Source organism: Amphiura filiformis, chromosome 1 (assembly GCF_039555335.1).
Source record: "Amphiura filiformis chromosome 1, Afil_fr2py, whole genome shotgun sequence".
Lineage (NCBI taxonomy): Eukaryota > Metazoa > Echinodermata > Ophiuroidea > Amphilepidida > Amphiuridae > Amphiura > Amphiura filiformis.
Window position 1 is genome coordinate 63,667,295 of NC_092628.1, and position 14,036 is coordinate 63,681,330.

The 14,036-nt window shown below is 38.8% G+C and overlaps 1 protein-coding gene and 1 long non-coding RNA gene across 3 annotated transcripts in view; both read left to right on the forward strand.

The window, feature by feature from the left end:
* The window catches only part of LOC140150724 (uncharacterized), a 410,742-nt gene that overhangs the window by 379,130 nt on the left and 17,576 nt on the right, over nucleotides 1-14,036 (forward strand). The gene's annotated exons all lie outside the window — the stretch shown is intronic.
* Nucleotides 1-14,036, forward strand: part of LOC140150710 (flotillin-2-like) — a 37,107-nt gene that overhangs the window by 6,879 nt on the left and 16,192 nt on the right. Inside the window, exons 2-7 of one of the 2 annotated variants that reach the window (XM_072172804.1) lie at nucleotides 7,243-7,266; nucleotides 9,573-9,654; nucleotides 10,199-10,413; nucleotides 11,064-11,296; nucleotides 12,045-12,164; nucleotides 12,915-13,129. In XM_072172804.1, coding sequence (XP_072028905.1) covers nucleotides 7,243-7,266; nucleotides 9,573-9,654; nucleotides 10,199-10,413; nucleotides 11,064-11,296; nucleotides 12,045-12,164; nucleotides 12,915-13,129 — 889 coding nt within the window. The remainder of the gene's footprint in view (nucleotides 1-7,242; nucleotides 7,267-9,572; nucleotides 9,655-10,198; nucleotides 10,414-11,063; nucleotides 11,297-12,044; nucleotides 12,165-12,914; nucleotides 13,130-14,036) is intronic. The other variant, XM_072172811.1, reaches the window with a different exon arrangement.

Here is a 14,036-nt window from a genome sequence, read left to right on the forward strand (position 1 = left end):
GAAATCATCAGCTGCCGTGTATTGCTCAAGGGTCGCAGACCCACAGGCATTCGCCGTGGGACGCTCTGTCCGTGAGACTGGGGAGGAATGACTGCTTACGCTTTCCCCGATCTCACTGCTCGCAAGGGTGGTGACCAAGATCGGGAGGGAGGATTGCAACGTCATTCTGATAGCACCGTTCTGGCCGAAACACCTGTGGTTTCGGCCGATGGTGGATCTACTAGCGGCTCAGCCGCGAGTACTCCCCGAGTTACCAAATCTACTCCGGATGCCCGGAGGAGAGGTACCAAGTCTACCACTAGAGCACCTGCAGTTAGCTGCATGGCCCTTATCAGGGAACGTCTTGCGGCGGAGGGAGGCTTTTCATCAGAAGCTGCTTCTCTCATCGCCGGGGTAGACGAGTCTACCCTCCGCACGTATAGTCAGCGTTTGGCTCCCTACTACGCATGGTGCGATGAGAGAAATACATCTCCCACTAGAGCCCCTGTGCCTCTAGTGGCAGATTTTCTGACAGAAAAGTTCAGGTCAGGACTTCAGCAGGCAACGATAGCCAACTATAAGTCAGCCATTCTCTCGATTCATCGGGGATTTGAAGACGGGTCGACTATCAATTCAGATGGGTCCCTAAGTCTTCTTCTCGACGGTATGTTCAACAGCGCCGCGCCGAAAGGAAGGTGGTCCTCCATGGGACCTCAACACAGTCTTGGAGTATATTAAGGGTCCCCTTTTGAGCCCCTGTCAAAAGCGACCCTTAAATACGTCACTCTTACGGCGGCCTTTCTTCTGGCGTTGGCTTCGGGACGGCGCTGCTCAGAGTTGCACGCAGTCTCAAGTCAGCCTCCGTATTTACTAACAACGGAGCGACGCTGTTTCTTCGCCGGATTTCCTTGCAAAAATGAGCGAAGTACATTCCGACACTCGCCCCTCTTCCTCCCCAATATTGGGCAGGGTTCGTCAATAGCCGAAGACAGGTTGTGGTGCCCGGTGAGGGCGCTACAGCACTACCTTGGCCGAGCACAAACCTTAAGAGGGGCTCATGACCGCTTATTTATCACTCACGCAGAACCGCACGGTCCAGCCGCTAAACAGACTCTGGCACGGTGGCTGGTCCAGGTGTTAGTGGACTCGGGCTGCAAAAGGCGCCGCCCCAAGGCCCACTCAACCAGATCTATCTCATCTTCGTGGGCCTACCAGAGGGGGGTCCCCATAGAAGAGATTTGTCAGGCTGTGTCTTGGAAGAACCCGTCGTCCTTTTCCACGGTTTACTACAAAAACGTAAACCAACGACCAGGCGATAAGTTCTCCAGGGCTATTCTGCGGAGATAATATGGTGGTTGGGTATCAGGTGTTTTGCGGACAATCAGAATTCCAACATGGTAAGAACCAGTGTTTCTATTCTTAACCACTGAATTTTCAGTTCAGGGGTTCTTTGTCTGTTTACGTAGTCTTTCTGTTTCCGGCCGTGAGGGGGGGAAATAGTTTGACCTCGCGATTACCATGCTACCCACTCTCCCGATCCTTATCAGATGCTGGCCAATCTTGTACCTCCATCCGTCGGTTACTTGCTAGATCGATCTTTCAGATGTTGATGCAAGAAGTATCTTAATCAACATCGGAAGCGGTAAGATCGACCGGTGTACTGAGTCTAGTCCCAAACAAAAATGTTTGGTAGACTCATAACCGGTGCGATCTTACCTTTCGATGTTGATTATCTCGACCCCGGCCGCCCCTACAAGTTTGGCGAGTAGGGGCTGCCCAAGTCGGATAAGGGGTGATTATCGTGTGTGACGTCACCGAATGGGTGAGTCCACTCGGGGATCGGGGGTTTTGTTATTTATTCATTTATGTGGGACAAAATGACTATTGGTTTTTTTCCGCATCTCGGGATCGATGCAAGAAGTATCTTAATCAACATCGGAAAGGTAAGATCGCACCGGTTATGAGTCTACCAAACATTTTTGTTTGGGACTATTCTTTGCTCTATTGCACTTTTTTTGACTCACCCTGTATAACCTAATTTTAAAGGCAAAGTCCCCATTGCCACACACACAAAATGGTTATTTTAAAACTGCAGCCAACGAGCAAATAGTTGAGACTTATAACTTATATTTGACTTTCTTACAGGAAACATTCATATATTGTCCCACTGCATTAATTTTATTCATAAGTCTCAATGTTTTGAATGTTAAATAAAAGGATGAAAACACCAGATATTTGCACACAATCCCAATGCAAGGTATGGTCAACTGTTCCACAGGTGTACATTGTACAAAAGCCAGACATACCAAGGTCAGAAACCCCATTGGGTTATGGGAATGCCTTTAAGCATCCTCTGCTACAATGTGTACTATTTTCCAATAATTTGTGGCCTTCATGGCATATGGTCATTTTCACAGTAAAGGTGTAACTTTTGATTTTTAGGGTCAAAATTTCAAACCACTTAAATATGTTTCTGTTTACTGTAATCATGCATAGAAGCAACTTAAATTCCAGTAAAATAATGTTTCAAGGCTTAAACCTTTTGATTTCTGATAAAAAATTTGACATTTCCATAACATTTTGGTTAAAATCTAAGAAAAAATGTATTTTACATAAGCTCAGAAAATGATGACATGAAAGCTGGAATACATGTGAAATCCCATTCCAAAGTAAGTCAACAGATATAAGTTAAATTTTATACCATGTTTTGCTATGTTTGTAATTGCAATTTTGAAAATTTTTAACATCAAGGGTCATTTGCAATGGAAATTTCCCAACCTTAAACATATTTTTAAGTTTTAATTGGGTTCCTAAAATAATTTGAATGTCTAACTTCATGTACAAATACTACTTGATGAAAGGAACCTCCCAGCCAAGTTTCACAGAAATTGGAGTTATTTTCTAGAATTGGCAATTCAAGCGATCTGTGTTTCGGAGGCTTCAGTTAACAACACCGGTGATCATAAAAGTAAAATATTTGGCTAACTACTACAAGTTGACATGAAAAATAGGTAAAAAATATCACAATTACCAATTTTCATGCATTGCTTCTAAGTATTGAATTTCAGTTGTGACAAAACTTAAATTATCACAGCAAGTCATTTTTTTTTGTTTCAGAGGCTTCATGTTAACAATGGGTAAACATTGCAGAAGTAGTTTTTTTGAAAACAACACTGTTGGGATCATCTAAGCTGTTATTTTCTTGTGTGTATTGAATCAATGATTCTATGTGGCAGATATTGTAGATTTATAACATGGTAATTTTTTCACCCATTTGTTAAGTATGGTGTTATTTGCATGTGAAGCCTCCGAAACGGACTTTCTTGGGTATCAGTATATTTTTCAAACATTAACCATAATATCAATTTTTTTTTAATTTATGACATTCTGCACATATCATGTAACAATTACAATGCAGATATCAATATGGAACACACCAATTTAGATATGCATAGATGATAATTAACCTAATTGTTGTTTCGGAGGCTTCATTTGTTTCGGAGGCTTCAATTGTTAACGGAAAGTTTGTATTGGGTCCCATTTTCAAACGGTGATATATATCTCCATGATTTAAAAACAAGTGACTTGAGGATCTACTTTGCTACATTTTGATAAATAGATTGGATGAGCTCTTTTATTCATATTTGCCCAAGCTTGCTGAACAGTTTGTTTGGAGGCTTCAAAAAGTTAACGGAAAAATGGCTCTTTGAAGTCAAGATTTTATAAAAATTTTAAAAGCTTGCAAATCGACTAATTTTTGTTACCCATTTCAAGTTAAGATATCAACTGTTATAAATCAAGAAGAAGTGAAGAAATAACCAAGAAATGAACCAAAGCTATACCCACAAAGTTTGTTAACAATTGTTAACGGAAAATGAAGCCTCGAAGCGACAAATCTCAAGTCCGGTTCTCAAAAATACAGGGCTGTTCACAATTAAATCTAATGTGGCAGTGTTTACTGAACATATGACCATACTTTCAGGATAAGAAAAATTATCCATGAACTAACTGAAGAAAACACAGGGTTTTACAAAAATGTTACTGTTTTTATAGTTTTTCAAAATGGCAATATTAGGTACATTTAAGCCTGCTAAAACTGACGCAGTAACTCCCGAAGATGATTATGCTACCCAAGGTAGCTGCTAACTAGATGACTTATGTGGCCAAAAATCATGGAATTCTGTGGCTTTATTAGAACACTACGGATCAAAATGTTAAAAATCCAAAGTTACACCCTTTACCGTGAAAATGACCATATGCATTGCGTATCATGTATAACATACCATGGAAGTAAAAACATCACGTAGATAACTTGCAGGAATTTGATTGTCAGTTCTGCAAATATTTCAGCTTCACTGTATGCCTGTGTGTTTTGACTGCAAATCTGCACATGTGCCAATTCAGAAGTGACTCTCATGTGGGACATTATTAAAAGACATGCTTTACAAAACTGTATAACATTACCCAACACTACCTGTTGCAAAGCCAGTTTCCGATCCATGTGTAAGACCAAAAATTATTGCCCACTCAATGCAGTCGGCAATTCCACTGTTGTGTTTCCTCTATTCACAGTGAACTTGTGTCTGCATCACTTTCTATCACGTTACAGGCCACATAAAATTATAAATTAATTGGTTCTTGTTCTATCAGACGGGAGTGATTGATGACTATTTAACAATGTAAAAAATAAGCGCCCGTCCAAAATGACTTACCTTTTATAATTGCCCTGGGCGGTTAAATGGAACAAATATGGTATGGAATTTGTTTACGGTAGTTGGTTTACTCATCAGCAAAAATTTCAAAAAGCCATTTGTGCACCTATATTTTTCTCAAGATATGTTTTCTCTCAACTTGGCTGACCTACATTAGCCTGTAGACATGTAAACATTCATTATACCACTATTGAATATCCCAATAAACCCTGACAAGTGCAGAGCTGCACTAATTATATTTTGTAGCTTTGTGCCCGGGCTTTGTGCTTTTAAATATAATGTACATTGTAGCTAGTAATGAGTATAGACGATTTCCGTAATTGACCACTTCGTCGCCGTTGGTGGCGTTTGGCTCTGCTAACTCCAGTTTAGCGGAACAGAAACACTGAAAGCGAGGTTAATTTCTTGAAAAAATAAAATGAACTCTAATTAATTATGCAGATTAAAATTAGCAAAATGCTAAACATAATATACTTCTATTGTGCTTGTACTACATTATGTATCTAGTCTCAGCTAGATAGTCCTTATATTTACTTAGCAAATTAACTTTGCATAATTGGGAGTATGTAATTTGATCTTTGGCCTCGCTTTCAGTGTTTCTGTTCCGCTAAACTGGAGTTAGCAGAGCCAAACGCCGCTAACGGCGACGAAGTGGTCAATTAGGGAAATCGTCTATAGCATTTTCCTAAGGGGTTGTGCATTAATTATGAGCTCCTGTCAAATGGTGTGCCAAAAATTGCTTACCGCCCCCCCACCTTGGCCTGCAAAAAAAAAATCTGTGCCCTATCCCTTTGGGACATATTTTGGGGTTCCTAAGGTGCCCTGTATGTTGCCAAATATTGCTCCCTCTCCTGGCCTGCCAAAAATGGCCTGCCTCCCTCCCCAGCAGGCCAAATATTTTCCCCCCAATTTTGCCCTCCCCCAGGAGTCATAATTATTGCACAGCCCCTAATTCCCCTTTTGGGGCTGAATTGCTGCGAATTTTTCTCTTGCTCAATTTTTTACTCAAAATAAATTTGTAGTTTTAGAAAAAAATACTTGAAATTTGAAATATAGCAGAATAATTTAGTTGAACATCAACCAATTTAAAATGAGACTTGACGTACTTGTAGCATGGGTAGGAATACCTTCATAAATCTGTGCATAATGTAATGAAATGAAAGGCATAGATAATGGAAACTGACATGATAATACTGTGTGGTACTTTTTATTAAAGGTTATTACTGTCTGTGGACTTAGTGCTTTTAGCTGTAGATGGATCATCAGCAATCGTGGTATCAATTCACATGTTAAGACATGATGATGTTCAAAGGCAACATGAGTTGTTTGTGGCTAAAACAATGTTTATTGTTTGTGAAATTTTCATTTTGGGGTTTGATTACAGCAGTGACACCACACAGACCCTAGAAAAAAATTGTGACACACTTCTTTCCAAATATACAGAACAGAAAACATGTATTAATTAAAAGGAATTTACAGTAAAATATGTTCTTACGATAATATTATGTACAGTACATGTGTGAAATGAAAAAAAAATGATTTTGGAAAATAATTTGTAACAAATTTGCTTGATAACATGTACTCTCAATATCACTTTTAAGCTTTGTTTATAAATCAGTAAGCATGATTTACATACTACATTCTGTCAACAATTGAAATATAATTATAAATAAATGATTAAAATATTGCTCCAGAATAGCCTATTGTGACAGCAAAAATAAAGATAAATTTATATTAGAGGTGAAAATGAAATCAATCACACGCTTGATATTATCATCAATGATAACCCAAATCATGTGATTATTGTTCATGTGTATAGAATGTAATCACACTGATGAACAAAGTCCTTCCTTTTCACCCTTTTATTCACCCTTGAGTGGTCAAAATGAATATTTGTCTGCAACATACCTTGTTGCAGATTTCATTTCAAGGGGGTGCAGGAAGCTTGTATTTTCAGGGTGATTCTGTCAGAGAGAAACAAAGTTTTGATATTTAATTACTGTACTATTTTATGATCATCATATCACTGAACATGTTTATCTATCATAAGACACATGTGTGAACGTGATCCAAGTGTGCACATGATCCAAGCCAGTCCGTTGCACATAGATTAGATATATACCTAGCTGCAGTGCCGAATTTACCACAGGGCCAAATGGGATCTGGGTCAGGGGCCACGATCTAGAGGGGGCCAAAATTGATGCTTATGTGTGCTTTTGACCATTCAATCTCATATTTGACCATTTCAGCTTAAAAGAGCACATTTTTGCATGCATCACACAAATTTGTGCCAATTTCAACTATATTTGACCATTTTTAGCTTCAATTTGGCAGCACTGTTTTTGTGCACATTTGTACCATCCAAAGTAGCAAGGGGCACTGGTGGGGGGCAATTATGTTGCCATGCCAACTGCCCAGGTGCCCACAAAAGGTAAATCCGGCCCTACCTAGCCACTATACCTCTTTGATAAATATTAAATTGCATGATTTAAAATACAAAAATATGCACATTTGTTTGTAAAGTGTAATTTTTGGTTCATTTTTTTCACAGGTGGCTTGCTACCCGGGAGTGGTGGTAATTTATGCTTGAAATTTTTTTAAAGCCGACAGCATGGGCATGACCTGATTTATCCCCCTTAATAATGTTGATATATGCACATTTATAGCTGATTTGGCACATATTGATAACATTCCCTTTCTAAGGGCCATAATTTTTCCATATTCTGTTTTGTCATTTAAAATTTTTTTTTTTCTTTTTTCTTTAAAAAAAAAGTAAAATACATGTAAACATGACCTGTTGAAGTGATTTACCTAAAGTTATGATGGAAAGGTTGCTAAACGGATCAATTCAAAACTCGACCACCGGTTACTGGTGGTTGAAACGCATTTCATTGTTTAAAACAATAGCAACGGGACGGAACCGGCATCCAGCGGCCAACCGGCGGTTGAGTTTTGATTTGATCCCTGAAAAAAAAAGCTGTCAAACATCTCGCCTAACTTTGTCATGAATTGCTTTGAAAAGTAATAATATTTAACATTATTGTAATTTTTGGTTTAAAGCCATAATATGTGATTTGCTCCACAGCGACGCCCTTAATTTTTCTTGAATTTCTGCTTTTTTGCATGATTGGGAGTTCCCAATGATGTAATGAAATACCACATGAAAGACTAAGCCTGAAGTACTTTAATCAGTAAAAATGAAGTTTTTATATATTAAAATCTGGAGATCTCCGGTTTTATTCTGAGTTCACTGACCGAGTGATGGCTAACATGTCTCATGAACATAGGGGTGTGCGCACATGTGTACATATTATTGAATCACCGACATATAAACTGTGCATATCTCTATTCGTCTTATGCATCCCAGCTGCGTGAAGCTCTGCTCAATAATACATGTCATGTGATCGGCGAGCTAATACACGCATTGTAGGCGCTGGAATAAAATAGCAGTTTTCTTTGGTTTACCTTATTTATTGGGCTGGAAATTAAAAGGGGACAATGTGATCACTGAAAATTATTATTTAAATAGGAATCTATTTGTTTGTTTGTTTAACCGGGCGGACATACACTTGGGTCCTGATTATGCAAATCACATATTGTTGCTAATATTTATGTGTTTTTTCCGTATTGTGGAGAAATTATGGCTTTACACTAGACTATTTTACTCTCTCCTGTGACATCCACTCCTCTAGTGTATGTACTGTGTATATATGTAGGTTATATATGTTGCACTATACATTAGTAGGTCCAGAGAGGTCGCTCAGTCCTTTATGCCCCATAGAATAGTACATGCACGTCCTGTGTGGTTACCACAATTCACCACGTTTTTGTTCATGCAATCTAAACAAAACATATCTTGGGTATTAAATTTGACTCTAGTGTACACAGCAAAAATGAGATTCCTTCTGATACCAAAATCTCAGTTTTGGTGGAGAAAAATGGATGGGATATCTGCCAAATGCGAAGCATTGGGTAATCCGCTGTAGCCAATGACTACATTTGTGCAGGTGGGATCTACCCTGGCATGTGAAAGGTCTGGTGTGTTTGGGTATATAATATGTGTCTTTGGTTGGGCTGTTGATGTAGGTATGTGGGCCGGGGTCCACACATGGTTGAATTTTCTGGGTAAAAAATTTCCACGGTTGCCACCTTTACAAGTAGGGCTGTGTGTATATGCATGTTTGTAACTGCTTCAAATTTAGTTTGTTGCTGTAATCATTGCCATGGTATAATGTAGGATATCCTTCTGTTATACCCCAAAACCCTTGTTTATGTACATGGTACATATCTGCTACATCTCAAATAAATCTACTCTCAATTCCCTGACTGGAGAAAACCCACCAGGATTCTGCTCAAGTTGGATCAAAATGTTATGTGTACACAGGTGTAATAAATACCCCCCCCCCTCCCAATATAGAAACCCAAACGCACTGTATAGCACCGGCTGATTGTCCTGATATTTAATGCATGTAGCTGTTTTAGGTCAATAGAGGCTGTCAGGATTTCTGCTGATAATCTATGCAGAATTTCACTATTATCCCATCCGCAGTTTAGACACTTGCAATGTGTATCTAGTTAAAAAACACTGTAGTATTTGTACCAATTCACTTGTAGACACGTGTTCGGTCTTGTGTATATACACAATTACACATCCTTTGGCTTTTTTTTCATCAAAGGTAGAAAAATATTGGAAAACTAACAAACAAAGGTAATATCTGCTGAAGGAACACTAACCCGATTTACCACACAAAAGGTCATATGCCACTGCTGTATAAAATCTATGCTAGTTGCACAGTGCAGCTTGCTACATCCACTATTAAGCATGGTATTTCATGTTACATTCATGTTGAAACTGAGATATTTGATTTGTTCTTTGTACAGGTGGTTGCTGTGGAAGTGGAGCTAAGAAGTATGTCATAGGAGGATGGGCTTGGGCGTGGTGTCTAGTTTCTGATGTACAAACGTAAGTGTATTCACTAGTTGAATCTGGTTGCATCCATACATATTCCTTGCCCACATTTTTTTATTGAAATAATGCTGTGAAAGTATAGTTTTTGTGAAGGGTTAACCAAGATTCCAGTTGACACAGTTTTTTTTTTCAAGTTGCCAAATTGATCAGGAAGTCAACTTTGTACCTCCGTAACTTTACTTCAGCTTACTTACGGCTTTGGGATATTGACTTTATGCTGAACAACAATCTGTCAAGTTTGGAGCCCCAGTAGATGCATCTGTTTCAACATATAATTTGTAAAGGACCATGTGTTGTACAAAGCGTTATAAGTGTCAAACCCAGTATTAGATATAAGGCAAACTATATAAGGGCCTTTGGTCTGATAATCTACAGACCTGCATAGATTTTTACAGTCCTGAACTCAAATTTCAAACTTCACACATGTTTAACAGTAACTGTTAAAGTTAAGGCTTGCCATACCCAACTTTACTGTCATGTACAGGATTCAAATGCTGCTACAGAAATCATGTGACTACTTATTTTGTTATCATTTCAGATTATCACTGGAAGTAATGACCCTTAACCCAAAATGTGAAAGTGTAGAGACCTCTCACGGTGTACCACTTACTGTGACTGGTGTAGCCCAAATCAAAGTAATGACAGAACCAGAGCTCCTGGCAACAGCCTGTGAACAGTTTTTAGGACGATCAGTACGAGAGATTGAAGAGATTGTACTGCAGACACTGGAGGGTCATCTCAGAGCTATTTTGGGTAAGATTGTGTGTATTGGTGTTTGAGTGCATTTGTACCATCAACGAGAATACACACCTGGACAGTGGATGCACTCCAATATTTGTGTACACATACCAACCGTGGACATTCTTGGTTCCTTCCCACCAGCACATTGTAAACAACATAATTATGCATAGAGCCACTTCTTTGTTCGATTGTAAAACGTCAAGCAGGCCCTTGTTTTGGATAGAGTTTTATGTGTGCGCGGCTGTATTACTATTACTTCCGAGGACATCGCACTAAGACATACCACATAACATAGAGTACTTCCAAGGACATGCAAAATGTCCTTGGAAGTATGCTATGTTATACATACCCTAGAAGGGTGGTAAATCCTGTTTTTATCACAAACACACATAAGACAGGGTACCGGGTGTCGCTATTCTTCCGAGGAACACATGTTCAACACTTGCTATCCTGTCGGGATAAACACACAAAATCTGTGTTTCATCTGTCAGGTATGGATGGAGTGTGTGTCCTCGGAACAACATAAGGGTTGTGTTTCTTAGATTTGAACAGAAAGCAAACTATTGCATCATAACCCAGGTAATGAGAGTGATGTTGTAATCCTGCCCTACAGGTATAATCAAACAACCGTTGGTATAATAAACATCTAACTATCTTTACAGGTACCCTGACTGTAGAAGCCATATACCAAGATCGTGAACAATTTGCCCAGTTAGTAAGAGAAGTGGCTGCACCCGATGTAGGTCGTATGGGTTTGGAAATTGTGAGCTTCACTATCAAGGATGTATTTGATGTAGTGGATTATTTGAGTTCGTTGGGTAAAGCACAGACAGCGGTCGTAAAGAGAGATGCTGATATAGGTGTGGCTGAAGCTAACAGAGATGCTGGAATCAGGGTAAGGAGACGTGAAGGGAGGGAGCAGCTCATTAATCCCAAAATGAGAATATAGTCTGTATACCTTCCTCGAGTCAGTAATTTACACATTGTTGTTTATTGTATCTCTAAATGTAATGATGAGAAGTATACTAAAGTATACATTTTCAGAAAGGAAATGATGCAAGGAATCGAAATAGCATAACAGATTCAAGCAAAAATCAACAGGTTTTGAGAAAATCTCAAAATTTGATGTTACTTTACTGACTCGAGGAAGGTATAAGGACTAAAGTTGCGTTGCCCTTACATGAATATTTTGGATAAGGTTGGGCAGATGTTTTTTTTTCTTTTGCTATAACAACTCAATCATTTCAAGCCTACAATTAAAGGTATGCATCATTTTCTCTGAACGAACACCCAGCTATACACATGTTCGAAAAGTGTTTTGTCGTCATGGTTTTTCACAGTCTACTGAAGATAGCATTGCAGGCCTTATAACACAATACAGAAAATAATTCATACATTTAGTAGAACATGTGTTATAAAGTTTTTTTTATCATCAGTGAGATCACAAGACAGCATGTCATGATTGTTGCTTTCCAGTAATTGAATGATTCATGAAGATTTTATGCAATATCATATAACAATTACCTTATTACTCATTTGGACAATGGTTGCATCTTAAAAGTCATACCTTGACATTTCATTTTGGCTTTTTCTATTTACTGAAATTCCAACACAATGTCAACAATTTGATTGATTTCAAATAGGAAGCGGAGTGCGAGAAGACGATGATGGACACTAAATATGACGCTGATACCAAGATTGCGGACTCACAGAGACAATTTGAGATGCTTAAGGCAGGCTATGAGGCTGAGGTCAACACAAAGGTAACAAATAGTTTGCAAATGTCATATGATCAAGCAAAATGGCAGGGAAAATCATATTGAGATTTATATCACTCATAAATAAATTCTTGACAGTTTATTACCATCAGCCAATGCTGTTTGGTAGTTTTTACCATCCCAACCAGGATTATGCCATGCAATCTGTAACAAACCTTGGTCAAACACAGAGAAGAAACTGCTCCTTAGCTCAATTTGCGCATGTGTTTATACCTCATGTACTCACCAATTAGGTTGCGAATAAATTTAGATAAAATTAATCAAGCCACGGCAGAACTTGATGTTGTGTTGTAAATACCAGTTTAGACAATTATAAATGTGAGCACACAATTACAAAGTAGAATTTGAATTCTAACTCCTGTGGCAGCAGAACTTTAGAAAAACATGGGTTGCAGTGTTAGAACATAAACAAATTTATGTCCTATAAATGCTACTTTGAATTCTCAACAAAGGGTAAAAGTAAATGAAACAGGATTTTGTCCCCAAACACATTGAGCTATTCCAGCTGAAATCCATACACCCCCTATAAAAGACATGACCTTAATCTTCCTACACATGGGGTGTAGATTTCATGTAGGTAATCCCATTTAAAATTCACACTCCCTGTGTGGGAGGTCTTCTATAGTGTGTGAATGGATTTCAACTGGAATACCCATTTTACTAGATTACATATAATAAGAAGTAGAAGCTGTGGCTCTTATCATTTGCACCCTCTATATTTTTGTTGTCTTATAGAAAGCAGAAGCTGAGCTCGCATACGAACTGCAAGCAGCTAAAGTCAGACAGATGATCCGTAGAGAAGAGATTGAGATTGATGTTGTAGAACGTCGTAAGTTAATTGACATTGAAGAGAAGGAAATCAATCGTAAGGAAAGAGAGTTGATTGCCACCGTGAGAAGACCGGCTGAAGCTGAATCCTTCAGACTGGAAACTCTGGCTGCTGGTGACAGGTGAGTCAGTCAGTCAGTATATTAAAGATTTGTTTAGCGCTCATGAAGGGAACACAAACTCAGCATATCAAGGCTTTGTTTAGCACTCATGAAGAGAACACATAGTTGATCAGAGCAAGAGAGAGCTGATCTACTCTGAAAGCTGTTATAAAAGGTTCCTTATGCTGGTTTCATACTTCCTTGCCACTTTGCCGCTCTGACGACGATTTTACTTCACTGCACAGTCGCACCAGAAACGCTAGCGGTGACCAGCAGCAAGCCGATATATCGATCACCCCACCGATTTGCCCAAGCGGTAGCATCGGTGGGAGTTTAATTCAAGTCAACTCGGGAGCAGTGCCGCTCTGACGTATGAGAACATGATACGATTATTGGCGCTGCTTAGCGGCAACATTGGCTTTCATTGTCGTGCTGCTGCCAATGAGCGGTGTGCCGGCTTGCAAAAAAAGTGCAAGCAGCGTAATGAAGTGTCATGCTGCTTAGCGGCAAGCGGCAGAAAGTATGAAACCAGCATTAGTCCATGATAATAAAATAAAAAGAGAGACAGGATACCGATGTTATCAATGTTTTTAAGCACACAATTTATTTGTGTAATCAGCAATGTAAGCTGTCATAGTTTTGTCCCAGAATTCCATGCGGTCGTTATATACATCCTGTTAATACAAACTCATTAATATGCATTAGCTGCATCATTAACAAAAGCGATTGTAGAAGTTGTCTCAAACAAACACACCTCTCACGTAAGTCGCCTATGGAGAAGATTGCTAACTATTTAAGAGGCATTATCTGTTATTTTGGAGAATTTTTTTTAAATGTTTGCCACGGTCAAAAAATGGATTTCCTTTAAACTTTCATATTTGATGCACCTTGACCTGAAACAAACACACATGAAATAAATTTGGGAAAA